The sequence below is a fragment of the Rattus norvegicus genome, chromosome 8 (genome assembly GCF_021556685.1).
Source record: "Rattus norvegicus strain SHRSP/BbbUtx chromosome 8, alternate assembly SHRSP_T2T, whole genome shotgun sequence".
In the NCBI taxonomy this organism is placed as follows: domain Eukaryota; kingdom Metazoa; phylum Chordata; class Mammalia; order Rodentia; family Muridae; genus Rattus; species Rattus norvegicus.
Window position 1 is genome coordinate 84,781,342 of NC_141541.1, and position 25,302 is coordinate 84,806,643.

The window sequence follows — 25,302 nt, forward strand, 5'->3', positions numbered from 1 at the left end:
ATCTACAGTGGATTAGATAGAGCTTTCCGGGATCTTATTATTTCTTTATAACACATAAAAAATTAAATATTTTGGGATGTAAATTGCATTTCTAAAATTTTGATATGAACATATCCTTAGACATTTTTTAGATTTATCATTTTGAGTTACTCTTCTAGTGTTTTCACATTTTAAAAAATATTGTTGAAAAACTTCAATGCTTTCCAAATTTCTTGTAATCTCAATATGTGACCAATGACTCCTGAAATTTATGACATAATAAATCAGAGCTACTAAGAATGACTCAGAGTATGGCTTTCATAGTCCTTTGGTGGTGACACCCCTTTAATTTTCATCTCACCACTTCAGTTATTTCTATGACATAACTGATTAACTACATTTACTTTGCAAGAGCTGTGTGTGTGTGTGTGTGTGTGTGTGTGTGTGTGTGTGTGTGTATAGATTTTGTTTAATGGTTCAAAAGACATGGTAAAATGAAATGACTCCACTTTAATTTTGCAGAGCTGACTTGTTATGTAGAAAATGTAGAAAGAGATTTTGCACGGCTAATTCTATTTTGCAATGAAATTTGCTCACCATCCCAGACAGCAAACATCTCCCTTTCTGGTGTAACGTTGTATAATGAAACATATGCAGATTGTCTGCTACATAATAGAGTGTGCTAAAGTCCACAGGTGTAACTATACATTAGTTGTGATATCAGAATATTACTTCAAAATTAATACCAAGAAGAATTTCAGAGTTCTGATACCTTTAACTCCTTTTATTTCCTCTGTCTTTCCTAATGGTCCTTTTGTTACATCGCTTTGTTTTCTAGTCTAATTTCAATTCAAAATAGGTCTTACATTCTTCCGTTGGTAAATTCTGGTACAATCAACTTTCATTTAATGTGAAAGCACTTTTTCTCTTTCTAGCAGCTGCCACCTAACACTTGGGGTTACATCTTTACTTATCTTATGGCAACAATTTCCCTCTTCACTGGACTAAGTAAGATCCAAAACAAAATGTAAATTCCAAAGTCTCTATACATTTGGAATTCTGATATAAGAGTTGAAACATGGGCCTTGAAACTGGATTTCTGATGTGCATTTAGCTTTGGTTTTCTGGCTGTTTTTACAAGTACATGGTTCAAGTTGACTCTTTTCAAGTCTTCAGTAAACATAAAAGGAGGAGAAGAGTGCTGCTTAAAAGCAGCATCTGTGCAGAGAGAGTTTGCATGGAGGAAAGTCAAGAATCGAAAGCCATCAAGTGAGCAGTAAAAGAATGGATTACAGAAAGCAGAGAGGAGACTAGGTAGAGATTTCTCCATAAAGAAACCAGTCTGTATCCCTAGCCACAGCAACCTAGCTGCTAGTGCTGAGCTAGGGTCCATCAAGCAATTGTGGTGAAGAACTTCAAGTGAGTGCAAGCCAAGAAGAGGTCCTTCACAATGCTAAGAGCTGATCAAAGGTTGAGTCCAGTGAGCATGACAGGAGAGGAAAGAGGAAGGTAGCAACCAAAAGAAAAGACACCAGGGCAGTAGTCATGGGGTATGAGATTGAACAGAACAAAACAAAACACCCAAACACTGTCATTGCCCAATTGAGACAGAGATTGGAACCCTAGGAAAAACATGGCAGACTGTGGAATGAGAGGAAGTTTCCTGTTTAGAGCAGCTGCCCCCAGGCTGAATATCTGGAGCCATTCGGAGACTGAAGTGGAGAGATTCTCAGCACTCCATGCCAACTAGATGATAAGTAGCCTTCCTTTATACAGATGGTCAACTTAGCAAGAAAGAAATCATGGAAGCAATACTTTTTCACAGTTGCCTAAAAATATTTTGTCATAACTCTAATCAGGCAAGAGAAAGAATTATATAATGAAAACTTTAATACATGTGAGGAAAGAAATCAAACAAGACATCAAAAGAGAGAAAGACTTCCCACGTTTGTAGTTTGGCAGGATTAAAATTTTGAAATAACTATCTTACAAAAAGAACCCCAAAAAACAAAAAAACAAACAAACAAAAAAAATCCTTCATAGTCGGTGTACTACTTATAAATCTCTCAACACAGTTCTATATAGAAATCTAAAAAAAAAGAACTTTTATGTATTATTTGGAAACACACACACACACAATATAAGATAGATGACATAACCTTGAATAATAAAAGAACTACTGGGAGTATCACCATCCCATGTTCCAAATAATGCTATAGAGCTATAGCAATTTAAAAAATAACATTGTATGTTTATAAAACAGGCACATTGATTAGTGGTGTAGAATTTAAGTCCCAGACTTCATAAGTCCATACATTTATGAACACCTAATTTTTGAAAAAGAAGCCAAGGACACAAAACAAAACAACACGCTGGAGAAACACTAACATCTTCAACAAATAGTCCTTGTCATAATGCATGCTACATGTAGAAGATTGAAAATACAGTCATATTTATCACCCCGAACAAAACACAATTCTAAGTGGATCCAGGACATCAACACAAGACCAGAATCCCTAAATCTGATAGAAGAGAAAGTGGTGAAATAGATTTGCACTTATTGGCACTAGGAACAGACTTTCTGAACATAGTGAGATTGGTCCATTAAGACCAATAATTAAAATGTACAACTTTATGTAGCTAAAAAGCTTCCATGCGACAAAGGACTGAATCAACAAATCACTGAAGCAACATGGCAGCCTATACATTGGGGAAAAACCTTTACCAGTTATACCTCTGGCACAAGATTAGAATCTGGAATACAAAGGACTCAAAAAAAAATCTGAACATTAAGAAAATAAATTATACCCAATTAAAAATAGGGTGTAGAAGCTAAGCCATTGTGGTGCACACCTTAATTTGAGCACTTAAAAGGCAGAAGCAGGCAGATCTCTGTGGGTTCAAGAAGTCTGGTATGCATAGTGAGTTCTAGATCAGCCAGAGATACATACAGTAACCCTGAGTCAAAAACAACCAAGCAAATGAACAAAGAAAAACTATAGAAATAAACAGATCTCTTAAAGAATGAAGCACAAACATCTGGGATACACAAACATCTGGGGAAATATCCAATATCCTTAGCCATCAGGGAACTGTAAATTACAACTATGTTGAGATTTCACCTTACCCTAGTCAGAATGATCAAGATCAATATAACACGAGAGCACTGTGTGCTAGTGAGGTTTCAAGAAAGGGGAATACTTATTCATTGCTAGTGAGAGTGCAAACTGGTACTGTCACATAGGAAATTAATGTCCAGTTTCCTCAATAAGCTGAAAATTGATCTTCCAAAGATACAGGTATGACATTCTATGGTATATACCCAAGACTCTGAGTCTACTACAGAGATACATGTTCATCCACAGTCATTGCTACTCTATTTATAATAGCCAGAACTTGGAAACCCTTACTGGGTGTACATTGATATGCCTGTCTTTGATCAGCATCTCTGAATCCTTATCAGCGAAGCTTCTTCTTGCAGTAGACGGTTAATTAACAGAGACCCAAAACTAGACAATGCAGAGAGTAAAAGACTTCTGGAGCACTCTGTCTAAGTAGGATGTCTGTATCATACTCTTCCCCTCGAAACTCAGGAATCCAGGTGAAGAGGAGGCAGACAGATTATAAAAGCCAGAGGTTGGAAGGCAACTCCAAGGAAACTGTGTTTTATAGACAGAAAAGTGCTGATGAACGTATAAATTAAAGAAACCCTGATAACATGCACAAGACTTGTCCAAGTTCAGAGCAGTCTGGGGAAAAAATCTCAGCCTGGAGAAGGGAAGTTAATACAATGCCTCATCCCTAACAGAAGGTCTTTGCGATTGATAGTCACGTGGAAATGAAAACCTCAGTTTTCTGGTGTGACTTAGCATGTAGCAAGCACACTCCAGGTAAGGCATGGTCAGGGGTAGCTGTCCAGCACAAAATGGACTTCACGGTTTCTCTTGTGCATGTGTGTGTGTGTGTGTGTGTGTGTGTGTGTGTGTGTGTGTGTGTGTGTGTGTGTTTCTGTGTGTGATGTGTTTTTGTTCTTGTTTTGTTGTTGTTTTAACAAGGAGGAAGGATATGAAGTAGGTGAAGGGAGCAGGGGTGGAAGGCATCTGGGATCGTTCATGGAAAGGAAAGAAGACCATCAAAAATACAGTGTATGAAATTTTCAAAATGAAAACAGAAAGAGACAAAAAAGAACCAACGCTCTATTGTCTGAAGAAGTGCATACAAGTAAGAAAGATATCCCCAAACTGGGAATCAAAGACTGGAAACGATCTATGAAGTAAAAAGAAACTCTGAACAAGTTGGCAACTTTAATGTTATATGTGGTAAAGTAGACTTTAACCACCAAACTAATCAAAAGACCCACAGAGAACAACTACATATTAGTAAAAAGAAAAAAACGTAAAGAATATATTACACTTATATATTATATATTACATTATAAACATTTATGCAACAAATTCTTTGCTATCAGTTTCATAAAACAAATGATAAAATGGAACCAAATCATAGCCCTCACAGTTCCTAACACAATAGCAGAAGAATTCAGATTTCCTTCACACCCAGATATGCCTTAAAGAACTGAAGTCAGAAAAGAATTCTGAAGGCTGATTTACAGCATAGATCAACTGTATATAATATAAATCTACAAAATCTTCTGCTTCACAGAAGAATGAATATTCTTTTTCATGCTACATGAATCTTCTCTAAAATTGAGTGTTTTATAGGCTACAAAGCAAGACTTAACAAATACCAAAAGTAAATTGAAATAATTGTAACTATCAATCAGGTCATTACAGAATAAAACTGGAAGTCAGCGGTAAGGGTAACTTCAGAAACTAAAAGGGTACTTGATATAATTTGAGATTAACCAGTATACTTTTGAATTAAAAGCATGCTATTAAAGAATACAGAAAAGACATTTTTAAAAAAAATTCCTGGAACCAAATGAAAGTGATAGAAAAAGCTACCAGAGCTTCTGGAATATAACCAAAGCAGGACTAATGCAAACTTTATAGTTATCAGTCTTCCCAATAAAACAAACAAAATAATCAGAGAGATCTAATTACCTAATGAAGTATCTCAAGGTTCCACAAAACCAAGAAGGGCTTGGCAGGTGAGGACACTTGCCACAGAGCAGGACTACCTGAATTTGATTCCCACGACCCACATTGTAGAAAAGAACTGACTCCCACAAACTGTCCTCTGACTTCCACATAGGCTAAGATACTCATGCACCCATACACAAACAAATAAAATAAGCACACTAAGTAAATATAAAATATTTTTAAAAGGATTCAACCTCCTTAGCCATGAGAAAAATGCAGATTACAACTACCTTTAGAGTCTATCTCACCCCAGTCAAGACTCCCATTACCAAGGAAACCACCCTTGTGGAGAATGTGGAGAAAGAGGAACCTTTATTTATTTATTGCTAATGAGAGTGTAACCTGATGCAGCCACTATGAGAATCGGTGGTTACATTTCTCAAAAAAGAATTAATACAACCCAGTTATGCTACTCCTGAGTATATACTCAATGGATCTATATTGTATCAGAGATACTTATACTCCTATTTTTTTCATTGTTCTCTATTTGTAATAGCAAGAAACGGTAATCAGTAGAAGAAAGAAAAATGAAAATGTGCTCTGTATAAATGATAGAGTTCTATTCATCCTTATAAGAACAAAACTTTGGCAAAAGCAAATAGAAAAGGAAAATAAATGTACTTGTGGCAGTCAGTGTTGTTATAGGTCATGACATCAGAAAAAAAAACAACCAAACAACAAACAAACAAAAACTCATCTCGGTTTCTCTTTCTGTTGCTATGGAAATATCCTGACAAAAGCAGCACATGAGAGAAAAGATAACTTGGCTCTCAGTTCAAGGTTAAAGTTCATCAGGACCAGGAAATCAGCCACAGAAGCTTAGGGAAGCTGATGACATTTCACTCTCATCAAGAGCAGAGCAAACTGAATTAATGCATCATGTAGCGCTCAGCTTGTCATCTCCATTTTATGCAGTCTAGGATCCCTACCCAGGAAACAGTCCTGCCCACAATTAAGCTTCTCACACAACGGAAGGATTAATACAACCCCTCATTGACTTTCTCAGAGGCTAATCTTCATCTAGATAATTCCTCACAGGCATGACTTCTGGATGTTGAGTGACAATTACAACTAACCATTGTAGGCATATAAGGGGTGGGGTGTGAGGGAAGGAGTCAAGAATGGTAATAGAACACAAGTGAATGAAATGCTGAGGAGATACTGGAGATAAAAGTGGATAAGCAGAGGGAGGGGCTGAAGGAATATGGAAGAGAGTGGTGCTATAGAGGAGAATCAACCAGAACATAGTAGAACATGAATATAGAGTTGAGGGATTCCATCAAATGAAAATCCCAGTGCCAGGTTAAGATACCTCTGTATGAGTTGGTGGTCAGGTATGCCCTTGTCATCCAAACAGCAAAGAGTATTACCACTGCTCTTGGTTGCTCACCCAAACTGGATGGCAAGATCCTACTGTTGAAGAGATCGCAAACCTTTGTTGCAAGAGATAGGGAGACCAAGCTGGAGCTGAACTGGAAGCTTCATATCTACTAGTTGGCCTTCGTACTGCTGCTGATGTTATATGACAGCCAGGGTAGAAAAGTAACTAACAATGTTACTCATTGGCACATCTAGAGTGCTACAGAATGGACCTACCAGGCAAGTTCTACCCATTGCTACAGCAATGGGATTAAGCAACCACTCCCTGCTTTGATTTGAGACCTGGTTCTTAAGAGAGAATTCATGCCTTGTAGTAGAAACTCAAATATTCATGACTGGGGAGGTTGTAGACACTAAGAATTACTTACTACTGTTCCATTGTAAAAATGGACATGTGTTACACTGCCTTCTAAATGTTGATATTTACACCCTTAGATAAGTGTTACTCTCAGGCTTGATCAGAGAAAATCCTTTTGGCAACAGTGTATGTAAATGAAAACTCTTGGCTGCTCAGTGAGCTGAGAATAAATGACTGTTGAGTGTTCAGCTCTAAATGGGACACCTTTCAGGGATCAGTACACATTACGGGAGAGGGAACAGAAAGCTTATAAGAAGCAGATGATGGGAAGGAAGAGTGTGAAGTGTTGTATTCCTGGTATGGCAGGCACTACAATTATTAACTCATGGCAGCTGTGTTTCTCTGCACCCGGCTTCTCAATGTTCAGTCAGAGCTAGTGGAGAGGATCATGGGGCCATACCCGCCCTGGAGAACTGGATACTGGAAGGAGTGTTGCTGACTTCAGTGATACAGTTATTGGTGAGCCCCATGCTTCTGGGGACGATAGATCCACACATGTACATATGACAGCCTTGATTTACCTGTGTTATAAAACAAACCCGAATGACATGGAAGACGGAAGTGGACTTGTAGGAAGGAGTGGATGGAGAGAATGAGAGTAAATGAGAACATAAGTTGCACGAGTAATCATAATGCATGCATGAAATTCTCAATGAGTACTTGTTATTAAAAAACAAGAAAGAAAACCACAAAAGTGCTGTTACCCTTGTACGTTAACAATGATTTTAAAAGCAACTCAACATATTTATTTACTTTATGTATTTTTTTACAATTCAGCATACATAACAAAATAAAATATATACATATGTGTAGTGGCTATTCATAGTTGTCAACCTGACTATATCTGGAATGAACTATAATCCAGAATTGGAAGGCTCTGCTGTGAATCCTGATCTTGAGGCTGGGAGATACAAGTTTCTGACCTGGATCTTGGCATGGAGAGCTTGAGGCATAGTGGCTATGAATCCCAGGAGACTAAGGCAAGATCTCTGAGTTCAAGGTCATCTGGGACAAAGCAAATCCCAGATCCAGGTGTGGAGGCACACACTTGTAATCTGGGACACACCTTCTGCTGGAGACCTACATAAGGACATTGGAAGAAGGAAGATTCTCTCTTCTTCGCCTGCCTGCCCTGTGGGACTGAGCCACCGCTAGGTCCTTGGACCTCCATTCACAGCCGCTGCTGACCATTGGTGGGGAGTTGGACTACAGACTGTAAGTATCAACCAATTCCCTTACTATATAGAGACTACCCATAAGCTCTGTGACTCTAGAGAACCCTGACTAATACAACATATGGAATAAAAAATATATACATTATACAACCACAATAAAAGAAAATAGAGTACAAACGTACTGTGCATAGTATGTGAGATGTGAGACTCATTTGAAGCTAGATGACCCCATGCTGGCATTCCTCTAGCAGTGATGACTCCAGCCCTTATTGCCAAGTTCCTCCTCCTCCGCCTCTTCCTCCTCCTCCTCCCTCTTCTCCTCCTCCTTTTCCCACCATACCTTATTTTCTTTGCAGATTTTCTGTCTACATTAATGAAAAGATGAAGATAGTGACATGCTTTTTTTTTTTTTTTGGCTAAAACCGTATATTTACTGTTAAGTGCATTCTTATTTAACTCTTGTACTCCTCATGTCTGATGAGCTGCCAACACCCAGCTCTATAGTATCTTTGTATTCTTTCTTTGTATTCCTATTTATCTGCTAGTGAACTTTATCCTATAATTATTGTCCTGTGGAATCCAGAACAGGCTCGCCAGTGTCTGCTCTCTCACATCTTCACTCTTACCCTGCTCCAAGTTGATCTTCCTTCTGAACTCTCACGTGTGACAACAAAGTCATTTAAACACTAGTCTACGGGATGTTTAGAATTGCAATGTTAGAATGTTACGGGATTGTTGGCAGTCTTTTCCTTTGATGAGTATGTAGTATCCTTCTCTATCTCTCCTGATTAGGTTAGGTTTGAAGTCTATTTTGTCATATGTTAAAATGGTGGTTTTGTTCTTTCAATCTACCATTACCCAATGCTACAAAAATTACAAAATAAGGACCTACAAAACAACAAAGGAAGAAATTCAAAGAATCAAAACAATATTATGTTAAATTTGTCAGGAAGCATGTAAAACGAAGGCTTTGTTAGGATTTCTACATCACTTTTTGGCAAGGTTTGTGTACAATTATTATGTATTTTCAATATACTTCAATTTATTACTTTATCTGCTTTACTGGGATGTTTTGTACTCTCAGAATGTTTCAAAATTATACCCACATGTCAACAAATGGAACATTGCACATTCCCTTTTTAATGAAGGCTCTGACCCCAAGTCAGATTTGCTGTTCCCTCTGACTTTAGGTTTCCCTCTTCAATTATGACCACACTGTAGTCTGTTATTTACAACGTAGACTCAAACATACAATTAGAAATTCCTTGTAAGTAAGGGTCATATCTCATTAGCGTCTCTATTTCCTCTACAGAATGAAATAAAAGCGATTGCATGTTGTGGGCGTTTAATAAATATTTGCTGAATGAAATAAGGAAGGGAAATAGCTTCAAATTAAATAATCCTAGAAAATTACCATGTTGCTCCAAGCCATTGTGAATTTTTCCGTTTGCCTTTCCCTTCTCCACAAGACCGAGTCTTCTATAAAGCTTTGCTGCTTTTGTTTCTTCTTGGATGGTAAAGATATCTCTTATAACTTAGCACGCACAATCTTTAGAGAGTTCCTTTGTTGCTGAGGACACTTGTTGTAAGAAGTCCTTTTACCAAGAGGGAAAAATAGCATCTCTGTCTTACTTGTCTTCTGTACCTTGTGTCTTTCCCGCCTCATTCCCTCTAGCATCTGTGATCAGCTACTCGGGCAATTAGAGATCATGGAGCCCATGGTGATTGTGGAATTCAAAACCTCTTAAGTTAATACTACGAGAAAATGCACATAACAGTCTGTGTGTTCTGTAAAGTCCACACGCTTTCAACTTGTATAGACTAACATATGTGTACTGCGAATAAAAATAAGATAACAGAATGAAGACATTAGTCACTGTTTAGGAATGAGAAGCTATTCAGAAAGCTAACACAGCCCGGACTCTCTAATGCTGAGTGTTGCCGTTTAGGGAAGGAGGGACAATAGCTCTGTGGTCCTTGTTACTCAAGGGCTGACTAAGTTGGACTATTACAAATACTTTGTTGAGGAATTATATAGTTAAGGCAATATAATAGCTCCCCAAAGCGAATTCTTTAAATTGTACTCTAGTTCACTGCTAACAATGAACATTGTTGAGAAGCTTGCTTTGATTGATTGATATGTTAGACTTAGTGACATTACCCTTCTTGGTACAAAACTGTTGCTTGTCATTTTTCAAAAGTATGCTACCTCTTTGCCTGCTGCCACCACCCATGCTCTGCCCTCTCCTGGTTCTTCTTGCTCCAACTGCTTAGCCCAGGAATACTAATCCCCAACCCCCAAACCCGGATATCCAGGAGCTGCTGTCTGCATTCCACTGCCCCCTCTTGGCTAGGCTAGTTTTTTTGTTTGTTTGTTTTGTTTTGTTTTGTTTTAGCTTTTATTGGATATTTTTTATTTACATTTCAAATGTTATCCCCTTTCCCGGTTTCCCCTCCAGAAACCTGCTATCCCATCTCCTTTCCCCCTGCTTCTATGAGTGTGCTCCCTCACCCACTCCCTCCCTTCTCCCTGCCCTGACATTCTCCTACACCGGGAAGAGCCTTCACAGGGCCAAGGGCCTCCCCTCCCATTGGTGCCCAACAAGGCCATCCTCTGCTACATATGCAGCAGGAGCCATGGGTCTGTCCATGTGTATATTCTTTGAATGGTGATTTTGTCTCTGGGAGGTCTGGTTGGTTGGTATTGTTGTTCCTATGGAGTTGCAAACCCCTTCAGCTCCTTCAAACCTTTCTCTAACTCCTCCATTGGGGACCCTGTTCTCAGTTTAATGGTTGGCCATGAGCAGCATCTGCCTCTGTATTTGTCAGGCTCTGGCAGAGTTAGTTTTGTTAGTCTGCCATCCACAGCCGCGTCTTCTCCATTTTCTCCTGCCCACCTTAGCTCTGTGGAACACAAACACTAGACTGCTTTATTATTTTAAAACTTGCCAGATAACACAATTGCTGGGCACAGAAATCTCTAAACCTGAACTTATCTGCTAACCTATATTAGCCATCCGCTGGAGACAGAGGTCACAGGTTCTGGTTGTCCTAAGACCTTACATGGCAATTCTGTCCGTCTCATTCCAAAGCCTGATCTGAAATCCTTCTCTCTCGCAACCTATTAGAGAATTAGCACCTCCCTCTACACAAAACTGTATCATGTATTAAAAAACTTTTTTGATTAAAATTTCTGAAAATTAAGAACCAGAGCCAGTGAGTTATTTTTGTTCCTCTCATTCTCTATTAAATTAAGTTTTTGGAACCATCAGCGATTATCAACATTCATCTAACTTTGCTAGAAGTGAATTTATTTCTTTTCTTCCCTTTCTTTTCCGTTTTCTTTATCAGAGTACTTTGTACTCTGTGGCTGATTCACTTCTCCAGTTTCCCTCCCTCCCTTCCTCCCTTCTTTCCTTCCTTCCTTCCTTCTTTCCTTCCTTCCTTCCTCCATTTTTTTTACACAGTAAAAAGTTCACAGTTAGTATGATTTACTTGTATCTTATGGAAAGTCCAAGTTGAGCCTCTGTTGGCATGCTTGAAACACCTCGTTCTCAGGTAAAGACGTGCTTGCCTAACAGAACTTTAGAGTCATGGTGACATTCGGGATCCGCTCTCATCCTGCAGTCAGAACATGAAAATCAAGTGTACCCGGAGATTCATAAAGGCAACTAGGGATTGTTTTGAAACAAAGATAGTTGAAGTAAAGGTTTTGTACATTATGTAGCCACAGATATTGCAGAAATATAGAATATTATCTAGTAAGTGCTTGGTGTACTGTCCTTGAAAAAAAAACTTGACCTATATTGCAGCTCAAAGTTTCCTAGAGGAGGAAAATGGTTTCCTGGTATGAGCCCGTGAGTGATGCTGAAGGGCTTGAGCTGTGGGGAGAGAGGTCTTAAATGGTCCTATCAATTATTGCTTTAGTAATTATAACATAATTCTTTTGAGATGTACATGTTCTTTAAAAGCAAAACAAAGTGGGGCTGAAATGCCTTTTAGTGATACAGTTTACACTGGATCATAGATGGGGATCCAAGTTCAGTCCTAGTACCAAATAGGCATACACATATGCACACATACATACATGCATGCATACATATACATACATACACACATATGTAAATAAGCAAATAAATAAATACAATGTATTCATCTCTATGCATTTATCTTTTCTGCTAGTAAAAATGTTTTTTAATTTTTTGAGAATTTCATACATTAGTTTATTAACACATTCATTCCTCTCCTCCAACTTCATCGAGACCTACTGCCCATTCTATAATATCCCAACTATGGGTCTCAGATGATTTTTAAAAATAAATCCATGAAGTCCAATTAGTGCTGCTTATGTACTCTTGTGTGTAAGACCATGTATTGGAATGTGGTCAACTTTCCTGGGCCTATCCTTTTACAGAAATTCACTGCACTCTTTCCTTATGTTTATCATTACTAATAGCTCATTAGTGAGGGACTTTATAGTCGGAAGACTCAGCTGGATGAGACTGATTATTTTTATCCTGAAGAAGCATGACTTACACCTGTCATCACTATGAAAGCCATCCAGAAGGGATGACTCTCTAGGTCAGGCCCAGCTTGATTTCTCCATGTTCCGTGACTCAAGTGTGTGGTACCAAGTTCTGGTTTTCTACTTTCTTAAAGGCCAACTTATTAATACTGGTACTAATTAAAAATATCCTCTTGAGTTTGGGAAATTCAAGACACTGACAATTTAGAGAAGGGCATTACAATTGTATAAGAATATCCTGGTTATTTATTTTTGTGTCCATGTAGATGTGTATCTGTGTTGTATATGGTTGTGAGCTTGGCCCCATGTGCTCTCTGAGACTAAGAGACAACTTGTGGGAGCCAGTTCTCTCCTGCCATGTCACTAGTCTCGTCCTCTACCCACTGAGCCTGCTTGGGATACTCCAGTGCTAATCACTGTTGTGTTTTTATTATGAACCAAGGAAAGCAAAAGTTTTAAAACTACTCATGCTTGGGGTTGGGGATTTAGCTCAGTGGTAGAGCGCTTGCCTAGCAAGCACAAGGCCCTGGGTTCGGTCCCCAGCTCCAAAAAAAAAAAAAAAGAACCAAAAAAAAAAAAAGAGAAAAAAACAAACAAACAAAAAAACTACTCATGCTTTCAGAAATTTTAAAGCACATAGCGTTGCCAACCTAGAGAGAAACATTCGTTAAAACTCCTGGATCTTAGGCCCGATGCACAGGCTGTTCTTGACCCATGCCTCATCATAACCCAGACTTATCTCCAGTCTTTCCTTACCTGTGGTTACTTGAGCATTACCAGTTGGTAACATTCTTTTTGTAGTTCATGTCTTTTTGATTTTATGTTTTTCTCTGGTTAGAATATCCTTACCCAATTTTTGTTACCCAGGATACTTGAATTCACCCATTAATACTCAGGTTAGGAATCTTCTTTTTCTGTCTTTACCTGTGGTTCTTTGAATAAAATGACCCCCATAGGCCCGTAGGGAGTGGCACTACTCAGGGGTGTGGCCTTGTTGGTGGAGGTGTGGCCTTGTTGGTGGAGGTGTGGCCTTGTTGGTGGAGGTGTGGCTTTGTTGGAGGAGGTGTGGCTTTGTTGGAGGAGGTGTGGCTTTGTTGGAGGAGGTGTGGCCTTGTTGGAGGAGGTGTGGCTTTGTTGGTGGAGGTGTGGCCTTGTTGGAGGAGGTGTGGCTTTGTTGGTGGAGGTGTGGCCTTGTTGGTGGAGGTGTGGCTTTGTTGGAGGAGGTGTGGCTTTGTTGGAGGAGTTGTGGCTTTGTTGGTGGAGGTGTGGCCTTGTTGGTGGAGGTGTGGCTTTGTTGGAGGAGGTGTCTCACTAAGGGGTAGGTAGGCTGTGAAGTCTGAAAACCTCAAGCCAGGTCAGCATGCCACAGTCTTCCTTCTGCTGCCTGTCAATCCAGATGTAAAACTCTCAGTTTTCCCCAGCACGGGGTCTCTCCCTGCTTCCCTGCTTCCAGATGTGGTGATAATGGACTAAGCTTCTCTGAACCGTAAGCCATTCCTAATCAAATGTTTTTTCTTTATAAGATTTGCCATAGGCATGACGTCTTTTCATAGCAATAGAACACTAAGACACTACCTAGTCATACAAAGGAGCTTATGACCTTCTCACATGTTTCTGTTACTTTATGTGTACTCCTCCACCATAGCTCTTGCCACATTATAGTGAGACAGTTGTATGTCTGTCTCTTCTGGGGTACATGCCCTTCTCATTTTTTCTTTGTCCTCTCAGGTTTAGTACAGTGACTGGCATAAAACTTCTCAACATTTTTAGCTAGCTCTATTGTTAGAGATATAAAACTAATAATATCTGTAGATCAGCTTATCTTAATGGTATGCTGCTGGGTACTGAATTCCTCTCATTTCCCTTATTCTGACTTTATGCAAATTAAAACACCATTTAGGATCATACCTTTGCTGTGAGAGAGATGCACGTCTCCCAACCTCCTTTGCAACTAGGTTGATAAAATATAATGCTGTTAGTGGAAGCCCAATAATTATGAGCATGTTTGTCACTTTGTCACATCATATTTTGGTTAAAGAATCTGTATTTTTTTTAAATTTTGAGTTCATTCTTATCCTACCATGGATACTTTAAGATACACACATCAGCTTACCTGAAAACCTAATGGCCTAAGATAACCAGAGTGTATTCAGAATTTCAGAGGGCCAGGTATTGGTGTAGAGCTTGGATGGACGACTCTGTTTTCTGAGTCTGTCATTGTCTCTCAAATGGTCCCTGTCAGGAATGAGGGATCTTGCTGTCAAATTCACACATGAAGAAGTTGTTAACAGTTTTTATTTTCTCTCTGGATTGTGGAAGGAGTTCAGATATACCCTGAGTGGGCTTCCCTCAGAGGAAAAAAAATATGCATGCAAGGAAGAAAATATGCTTTCTAGCTAAAGCTTTTAATCATTTAAAATGTAATCATGGGTCTGGCGTGCTCTCACATTTCCTATTTGCTGGTGTCATCCAAACAACAACAAAGATGAGGTGAATTTTGAAGAGACAAAGTATGAACAGCAGGAAGCAAAGATATTAAAAGCTGTACTGGAAGCTGGTTACCATAGATATCAGGTGTTGTGGTGGTATAGAAACACAGTAGATGTGGTATAAAACAGAGTAAATAGTTGTACCATGAGATATTGGGTAAAACAGACTTTCTGATCCACATTATTTGTTAAATTATCAAGACAAAGTTCTGAAGAAATTGATCTGTGGTTAGAATGGGGATCTAGTTCCCAGCATTTACATGATGCTTCTCAGGAGCCTGCTACTTGAGCTCCAGAGGATTTTTAACATCCCCTCTGGCCTCTTAGGCCCTGCCCACACATTGTGATGCCCATAAACCCTCAAAAGCACACACACATAATTTTAAAAATCCAAAAAAGAAATAATAAGTGTATGTGATCTGAGATGAGGACAATTCAGGGCTCATTTGCTGTTGTGGCAGGGAATTGATATTCAGGCCAAACACTATTTTAGTGCTTTAAATAAGAATGGCCTCTGTGATGGTTTGAGGACGCGTAGCCCAGGGAGTGGCACTATTTGAAGGTGTGGGCCTTCCTGGAGTAGATGTGCCACAGTGGGATTGGGCTTTAAAACCCTCACCCTAGTTGCCTGGAAGTGAGTCTTAGCAGCCTTCAGATGAAGATGTAGAACTCTCAGCTCTGCCTGCACCATGCCTGCCTGGATGCTGCCATGTTCCCATCTAATGGATAATGGACTGAATCTGTGAGCCAACTCCAATTAAATATTGTCCTTATAAGAATTGCCTTGGTTATGGTGTCTGTTCATAGCAGTAAAACTCTAACTAAAAAGTTGGTACCAGGGATAGGGGTATTGTTGTGTTAGGTCTGACCATGCTTTTGTTTGGAAGGATGTGGATTTTGGGGGACTTAATGGGCCATCCTACTAAGAATATTGAAGACATTGGTGTTGAGGGTGATTTGAACTGTGGAAAGCCTGGCTCTAGAGGTTTCAGAGGAGAAGAATTTTAATATGTGGTCAAGAGACTGTTCTTGTGATATTTTGGTGAAGAATGTGGCTGCTTTTTGTCATTGTCTAAAGAGTCTACCTGAGGCTAAGGTAAAGAGATTTATATGAATTGCATTAACAGAAGAAGCCTCAGAAAAGCCTAGCAGAGACTTTTCCTCTGGTTTAGTGTCATAAAGAGCAGTTTGAACACGTGTAGCAAGCTTAGAAAGGAAAAAAAAAATATGGTTCAAGTATTAAAGGGGCACCAGGAAGTGAAATGGACCTGAATTCTGTGTTCAAGGGTATTAAATTGAATTAAGGGAGTAGTGACCTTGGGTCAAGATTCCATCCAGCTAAATTTATGTCCAGGTATGGTAGCATACACCTTTAACCCAGGAGTCCCGATCTCTGAGTTCAAGACCAGTTTGGACTAGAGCAAGTTCTCGGTGAAGAAAAGCTTAAGTCTAGGTGTTGTGGTGCACACCTAGGAGGCAGAGCACGCAGTTCAAGGTCAATCTATAGACCAAGTTCCAGGACAGCCAGGTTTAGGCAGTGGGGTAGTTGGAAAACAGAAAGCTGATAACAGAACAAGGGGGCCATGTTCCAGCTCCAGTGAACAGCGGAATTTGGCAGCATAGACCAAGTGGCTCTGGCTTTAGAGTCAAGAATAAAAGAGACTACTTCGACAATTGATGCTGGTTAGCTGGAACAAAGAAATTAGCAGTGATTAAGAAGAGACCAGCATCACTGAGACGAAATCTGGGAAGTGATTTTTTTGAGAACACAAAGAAGCTTGTGTTCTAGAAATAGCAGCTGTCCTTGGTAATGTGTAGTATCACCCAGGTGGTATTGGCTTTGATGGTCTTTCATATAAAGAAGCTGAGGCTTGGCACCATGAAGAGAGCCTATGGGAGACTATTGGTGAAGCCTAGTTGCAGCGGAAGACCCCAGTGTATTAGAGATGCCAGTACCATGGGATGATCACCAAGAACAGCAGCAGTAGTAGAATGGAGTCAACCAGAGCCTACAGTGCTACAAAGGGCAGAGCTGGAAAAGTGATGCAAGCCCTTTAGAGGATTCCAGAAGATCATGTGTGGATCCATGACATTGGAACAAGAAGCTTCTGTGACACTGAAGTTGCCTTGGAGGCCCCAAGATGTTAAAGATGCCATAGCCATGGCATACATTCTGAAGAAAGCTGCTAACAGGGAGTGGAACCAGCCCAGGAGAGAGAGGTTTGTTGTAGTCAACAATGATGGAGAAGGAGCTGGAGATCAGAAGATTGAACATCAGATATGGAGATGCAGAGTTTGGAGTTTGCTCAGATTGTTTCCTGCCTAGCTTTGGGGATTACGGTTAAGTGACTGAATAACTCTCAGAAGAGACTTTGAACTTGGTACTTTTAACACTGTTGAGACAGCTATAGACTATGGGAACTTTTGAATTTGGACTAAATATATTTTGCATTGTGCTATGTTTTGGTATGGCCCCATAGACTCTTATGTTTGAACAAACCTATGGGGGCCAGGGAGTTGAATGTGGTGGTTTGAGTATGCCCAGCCCAGGGAGTGGCACTATTTGAAGGTGTGGTCTTGTTGCAGTGGGTGTGGCCTTGTTGAGTAGGTGTGCCACTGTGGGCTTGGGCTTTACAGCCTCATCCTAGCTGTCTGGAAGTGAAACTTCTCTTAGCAGGAGATGTAAGATGCTGTCATGCCTCCAAGATAATGGGCTGAACCTGTGAGCCAACCTCAATTAAATGTCCTTATAAGAGTTTTGTTCGTGGTGTCTATTCGCAGCAATGGTAATCCTAAGACAGCCTCCATAGGCTGATAATTTGAATGCTTGGTGTTCCATGGTGGAACTTAGGAAGAATTAGGAGGAGGGACCTTGTTGGAGGAGATGTGTTATTACTTTGAGGTTTCTTTAGCACAGAACTAACATTCCCTGTTAGTCCTCCCCGTCTCTGCCTCCTGCTTTTGGATCAGGATATAAGCTCAGAGCTACTGCTCCAGTGCCATGCCTGCCTGCCTGCCGCCATGTTTCCTGCTGTGGTCAAGGACTCACCCTCTAAAGCTGAAAGTCCCAGATGAACTATTTCTTCTGTAAGTTGCCTTGGTCACAGTGTTTTCTCATAGCAACAGGAAAATAACTACAAAAATCTTCATGCTATCTGCCTATAGAAACAATTATGACTAGAAAGATTTGGTCTTTCAAGACCTTATAGTTACTTCGTGCTTTAAAGCGAGATGTGAGGATCATCTTATTTTCACAAGTTTTTGAGTTTGATTGAATGTGAATGTATTCCCACTGTACTGACAAATTCAGGTATCAAAGATGGTTTAGCAGAGGACTAGGAAAAGGTCACTGTGCTCCTGATCTGGCCTTCATGATTGATAGGAGATGGGCAGTTGTTCTCACTCTGAACAACCACCTACGGGATGTTTCTGTGTGCCATGCTTCTCTTTCATAGTGCCTTCCAAGATCTTGAATCTTAAATTAAATGTGACCCACCTCAGAAAGGTGCTCCAATGAGTAACAAAGACAAAAGTGTAGCAGGATTTCCAGAGGAATAAATACCCTATACATATTAAACTTGATTTCTGGACATTTACTATTGAAAGAAAATCCCTAGCAAAGACTCAATGATAGTGATAAGTAAATGAGAATCAAAGAACAAAACAGACACTTAATCTGAGGAGCTAGATTATGAGGATCTAGTGATGAGAAATTTAATAAAAATTAAAATATCTGTCAAATCTACATAGTCAAATTAATAACGAAAATGTGTTTAACAAAATACTAATATTTTAAATGTGTCACTGTGTTTGAAAACAAGAGAAAGGAAAAGGGTCTCCAGATTACATCAGGTTTTAAGTGGTTTCTGGTCTTACGTTATGTCTAGCAATAATACTTTCAATAACATAAAAAATCCTTAGCCAAAATTATCTAACATTTTTCGCAGTGAGTCAGCTCCCCAGAACAGGCAAAAGCATTTTTGGCAGCACCTATTTTACCTTGAAACTTTCTCTCATAATGTAACCCTATCCTGACCTTGATTGGCTTATCAAATGAGCTCATTCTCAGAGCGGAGGAAGTGTAGTCTATCAGAGAAACAGTGTGACAACATGCCAGGACAGCGCTGCACACTGTCTAGAGGGCAGCGGAGCATTGCTTGCTCCCTCCCTTCACTTGTGCTTCTCCTGTCAAGCTTAGATGATAGAGAGGATGTCTGAAGAACTAGAACATGGATCACTGGTTCTCGACAAATCCATATTTGAGACTGAGTGCTGCCACTTCCTGTGTTACAACTCTCAGACTGGTTAAAATTGTATTTTTCTCATTTGCTAAATATTTATTAATTTCTAAATTATAATTTGATTGTATGTTGGTGTTTAAACATATATGAGTTAATGGGCCTTGGTTTATTATATTCAATAAACGGTCTTCATCTTCCTTTAGTGTGTGAAAAGGAAAGGTATAAACACATTGATCATATATGTCACAAGTTACTGACTGATCAATCCTAATAAGTCATTACTTACCAAAGCTAGTACTCCTAGCTGAGCAGGGAGCTCAAGGATGCTGAAGCAAGCAATAGTAGGCTTCCCTTTCACCAGAGGAAGCCCATAAGCAATGATGGTTTTGAATGTTAAGAGCCTAGTGGGACCTTGGTGAATTTGAGTGTTAGCATGGGAAAATTTCAAGCATAATTAAATTCTAGATGCTGAAAATTCTTCAACTGTATCAGTTATTATCTCCTACTAAAATCTGGAAAAGAATCAGAAAGCTGAACTGTTGTGTTTGATTTTTAGCTTAAGCGTCATATGCTTTATCTTGCTACTTTTAATTCTCAGGCAAGTTGACATGCATATCCTAAAATTTCTATGGTAGGACAAGAGTAAACTTGGGAAAAGGTATTGTGATTCTTTCTAACCAACATATGCCACAAGCGTGCTTATGAGGACTGGGTCTCATCTAATAATAATATAACATTGTATCAACCTAACTGCAAGGGAGGCTGGGAGTAGAGTTGCCACTTTGGGATATAAAACGATTGTAGAAAACAACTACATTACATATATGTCTACCATCTCATGAATAGAATTTGCTCTAACTTTTACTGGTTAAATCCTTAAGTGCCAATGTAGTATAACTTTATTGGCTCAGCATATTATAAGTAATTACTTAGAACACTGTTAATGATAGACCCAAATGACCAACAGCAACTGCAATAAACAAGCAAAGAAGCAAACAGACAAGATACCCTGCAACAAGCATATTCTGTGAGGGAAAATCAAATAATTAGGAAGAACGTTCATGGAGAAACAGAAATACAATGTTAAGCAGAAAATACCAAGGGGATGGGTGGATGGATCTGCTATGGAAAGGGAGGGTAATGAGGCCAACTCTACTTTACTCATTTTTTTTGGGGGAAAGCCCTCTGTTGAGGAATAGGGTGAGAACAGAGGCCTGAAGGAACCACGTAGTGCAAGATGGGAAATGGCAGCAGATGATGGCTACCGACATCAACAGTGGAAGGAAAGGGACAACAAATAACTATTTTTTAAAGATATTATTTTCATGTTCTCCCTTGTATCAAGAGAAAGCATTTATATACTATTTGTGATATGACTTTTATAAGGCAACTAGTACGAGCTTCAGTTTATAATTAGAACAGGGGATAGACTCGGAGAGTTCAGATGGACACACAAACAGCAGGAAGCATATCTAGGTGACTGTTCATTGTTGGAATGCTTTGCTCTTTCTATATTGAGGCAATGATAGGGAAGGGATCTGAAATTTCCCAAGTGAAAGAATATCATTCAGTATGGGATAAATGTGACAGAGAATTGGACATTTTCGTAGGGATTAAATATTTGAATGAATAAAAACATCTTTCTGTCCATTTTTTTTCTCTAGGAATAATGGCCAAAGATTACAGTAATTTATTTATTTTAGTGTTCTGAAGACTTTTCCTTCTTATGCACATCCATTTTATAGATATGATATTGCCCAAAACATATCAGTTAAATATGTAGATGAGTGGACTTGCTTAAAGATATAGAACCTTACCACCTACTGCTTCCTAGGACTTAAACTTCCATAATTAGACATGCATATGACTTTCCGCTGGAACACAAACACTCATCAACTCCCATTTACAGTAATTGTACCTTTTTGTGAATGACTTTGTCATTTGTTTCCAGGAAACTGCTTTCTCTCTCTGCAAGGAGCATCCTTATAATGAAGTGGGGACATAATGTCGGCGAGAGATTGTCAGGATGAAAAAGGAGAGGCCGAATGATCAAGACTTGGCTTTTCTGCTTAGACGGTATTCTTCTATATCATTTTGCAAAAGAACATTGTCAGAGAATTGACTTCTAGCTAATGGCATTGCATTTGTAAGTTCAACAGGGCTGATACTTTTCTAGTAGTCAGTTCCATGAAAGTGTACAGGTTGTATGGACCTGAGGGTCAGTAATTACACCCGCTGCCTGCACTGTGTTATGCTCCCTTCACGTGAGTGCTGTCCCTTTGTTTATGCCTCCGGAGTAATGTCACTTCTCCTGACACTCTAAGTAGAGCTATTTGTACCACAGAGCATGCAGGTAATCCTTGTTCTAATCCATTTTGTAGGCTTGACAGTGACATCAGAGATCAAGAAGGCTGTAAGCAATGACAGTGCTCATTTGTTTAAATGTCAACCCTGAACCTCTCCAACTTTCAGGAACTATGTCAGTAGTGTAGGAGCTTCAGTTCCCGCAGAGGAGATTTCAATGTTATTCAGATGTAATTCGCTCCCTGGGGAAATAGCTGTCAGTGTCTACAGAGTGAGTTCCTTGGGTAAATCTTTCTTTTATGCTGAATGGAAGTGTTTCAAGGCTTGAAGCTGTTGACAGTGCTGTCTTCATGGACACTATGAAGTAGCCTCAGTGATGTTTCTCTCCCTCTGCCCCCCACCAGCAAATTTATATGTCTGAGCTATGTAATAAGGCCGCAAAGACTCTGCAACGTAAGGTCTATGCCACAAAGCATCCAAGAAGAACACATTTCTCACAAAGATTAAGCCTGAAATAAAACTGGGAAGGAAATAGTGAAGGTGTATAACTATTTGTTCAAAAAAACAAACAAAAACAAACCAAAAAAAAAAAAAAACCGAAAAAAAAACCCCAAAACACCTTTCTTGAATTTTACAGCAGAAATATCCTATCCAGACAGTTGCGTGTGTTGTTGTTGTTGTTGTTGTTGTTGCTTTTGGTGAAGAGAAGCATAGTGGTACCTTCCTGGCAGAGTGCATAGATGCAGAGGAGAAAAGGAAGCTTTTTGCAGACAACCCAGAACAGAGAGTCCATTGCCTACCAGCTTTCTAGCTCTCGAGTAGAATTACACTTGAGTATTCTGGATCTGAGGTCAGGAAAAAAAATGAGGCTATATATGAATCATGTCCTCTAATACGCTATTGTTTTTTTTTTTCCTTTCGGTGTAGTTCTTTTTAAGATTTAAGCAAGAGAGCATGTGTCAAGTGGTCTTGCAAGAGTAGAGGCTCAGTGTCTGTTCCATTTCTACCACTCACTTAGCAATAAGTATGCGCCACAGGCAGCAAGGGCTGCGTGTGCTCATTTCTGTGCTCTCTGTGCTCAGTGCTCTGTGCATAGCCTGGGACTCCGTAGATGGCAAGGTGGGAACCAGAAGATAGACGATTAAAAGACTTCTTCTAGCAAGAGGCTGAATCATCTCCACTCACATGTCCCTTCACTTTGATTGTAGCCTAAGAAGATTGCCTTTATTTTTAATCTTAAAACAAATCAAAAGAAGTAAAATATCCCAAAATAATAAAGGGCAAGCTAAAGTTCTCGGAGATTTCTTGTCTCATGACTAATATTCTCCCTAATGAGTCCCTCTCGGTCAGGAACTGTCAGCTTATCCACACTGTGAGTAAGAAGAGAAGGGAAAAGCCAGGTTGTGAGTGATAGCCCGGTGAGTTCCTCACAGTCCAGCTTCCCAGCCTACTCCGTTTCACTCACCTCTCCCCCTTTCTATTGGGGAGCTACCACCATCTCCGAACTGCCTGCCTCCTCCTGTCATTTCCAACAGACTTCCTCCACACTGCCCTCTGCATCCGAAAAGCCTCTTGCCCTCCATTCATCAAGGTGCAGGCTCCTTCCATTCACAATTTAAGTCGTAGCTCACTGGGGAAGCTCCTTGTCTTGAAAGCGATTCCAGTTCTGTCCTAATGAATCCATCACCGCGGTCCCTAGAGTTTCCTTACCCCTCACTTGATCCCTCAGACATTGTGATGAGGAGAATGGTAATGAGCGAGCAAGAGAACCTGTGTTCTCACAGACCAAGGCAGACTCTGACAAGAACAAGAATCAGTTGGTACAAATATTTTCTGAAACTGGTAACAACCACTTGTGCGGGGGGTATGCATTGGTTGAATGAATGAATGAATGCATGCATGAATGCTTGAATGGGTGGTGAGAGTGAGCTCCGGGGTACTTTTCTAGGATGCTCCTCCTTCCTCTTGCTGCTCCAGGCACCGCTTCTGTTTAATTCTGCTCTTGCGACTGAGCGCGCTCCTGTCTGCCTCAGCCTCTGCCTCTGTCTCCACTCTGCCCCTTCATTACCACTTCTTGACCCGAGCCTAAACCTCCTTGCTAAAGGACATGACACAAGAGCTCATGAAGGCCTTATGACTTCATCAGTTTCCGCGGGTGCAAGCCCTCCCCAGTAAACCCACCCAGCCTGCACAAAAGCATTACAGATTCCCCTACACTCAGCAAATCCACCTGGAGGTCCTTGTCCCTCTCCTTGCGCCTGTATTCTAGGTTCTCAAACAGAAACAGTTTTCCTCTTTTCTCTTTTCTCGGAAGACAAACAGAATTATTATTCTAGAGATACCCCTAGTTTGTAAAATCAGAAAACTTAAAAAAAATTATTAGAAACCTCCCCCAAGAGCAACGACCTCTTTGTTTGCACCCCAGGAGAAGGGAGGGGTCTCCCAGCCTTGCAGCCTGGGCAGAGGGGAGGTGACAACCCTTCTGGAGGGCTGCCCGCGACCAGACTCACCCAGGACGTTCCCGATGAGAGCCACGACGAACACGATGATATACCCTGCGATCAGGACCCACTCATATTCTTTCGGGTGTAGGTATTCCCTCCACAGGTACCGCAGGAATTCCTCGTCGTCATAGTCTGTGGGGTTTAAAAACGGCTCTTGAGTTTCATTCAGCTCCGAAGCAGATGACCAGTTGCGACGAGGGAGGGAATCCTCCAATTTGGTGCTGGACATCACGGACTGGTCCGGTTCGGCTCAGTGCTGCAAGCTTGTCTCCGCCTGCCCCATGAGCACCGGGGATTCGCGGTGGGAAAGGCTGCGCCGCCGCGACAAGGGGCTCTGGAGCCGGGAATGACGTGAAAAGTTCCTGAGCCAATGTCTCCAGAGCCCTGCGCCCGGCAACTTCGGGCTGCCGCTTCAGTGTCTTTGCAGGGGATTTGCACCAGAAGCTGCTGAAGAGCTAGGGAAATGGCAGGGGAGGTTGCAGCAATGATTCTGGAGCAGAGATCCTCCTTGACCTCAGCTCCAGCTCTATCACTCTTCATTCCAGCACTTAGCTTGCAGTCCACAGCCTTCCCCAGGGCTGAGGGACAGAGAGATTAAGCTGGAAAATAAAAGTGGGGCTGGAAAGGAGGGGAGTAAAGACAATTACCTTAACCTGTTTCTTTGTGAATCACGTGTCCTTCTCCTACCACTTTTCTTCTGTTTAACATGCAATTTTCATACTATACTGGCATGCAAAAGCCTGTGAATGTGGCCGGAAGGTCAACGCATGGTTAACAGAAGATCCATTTCTTCACTTGCCTTTGTAATGCAAATCTAAAAGTAATCATAAGCCACTCTAGCCTCAGACAGGTCTATGCGAAATTCATCCCATCCAAATATTTTAATATTTAATATAGCATCGCAGTATTTATCATGTGCCAAGTTGGCAATGGCTGAATTGTTAAGGCATCGCCTGCCACTCCTTATCAAAAATGAGGAGAGGATCATTTTTAATTGAAGGCTGTACTTAATAGGCATTTGCACTTTCAAGGGCAAATGTAACTAATCTAAGAGGAACCTACTATTCCGCTAAGTGGCTATAGTATTAAACCGACTCCTAATGACTTATTACAGTAATAAATTAATTAATGTATCTCTCAACCCGCACCAGAGGAGACTCTGTTTGCAGGAGATGATGGTTAACGTGGAGAATCAAAACTAGCCAAGGTGCAGGGAATAAGAGGCTACGTGATGTTTAGCCCTAA

At 40.3% G+C, this 25,302-nt stretch overlaps 1 protein-coding gene across 2 annotated transcripts in view; it reads right to left on the reverse strand.

Annotated features, from left to right (window-relative positions):
• The window catches only part of Hcrtr2 (hypocretin receptor 2), a 116,143-nt gene extending 91,738 nt beyond the window's left edge, over nucleotides 1-24,405 (reverse strand). For both annotated transcript variants that reach the window (NM_013074.2, NM_001393819.1), the window contains 1 exon segment: nucleotides 24,064-24,405. In NM_013074.2, the coding sequence (NP_037206.1) occupies nucleotides 24,064-24,286 (223 nt within the window). In that variant the 5' untranslated portion in view covers nucleotides 24,287-24,405.
• Between the last annotated feature and the right edge of the window lie 897 nt (nucleotides 24,406-25,302).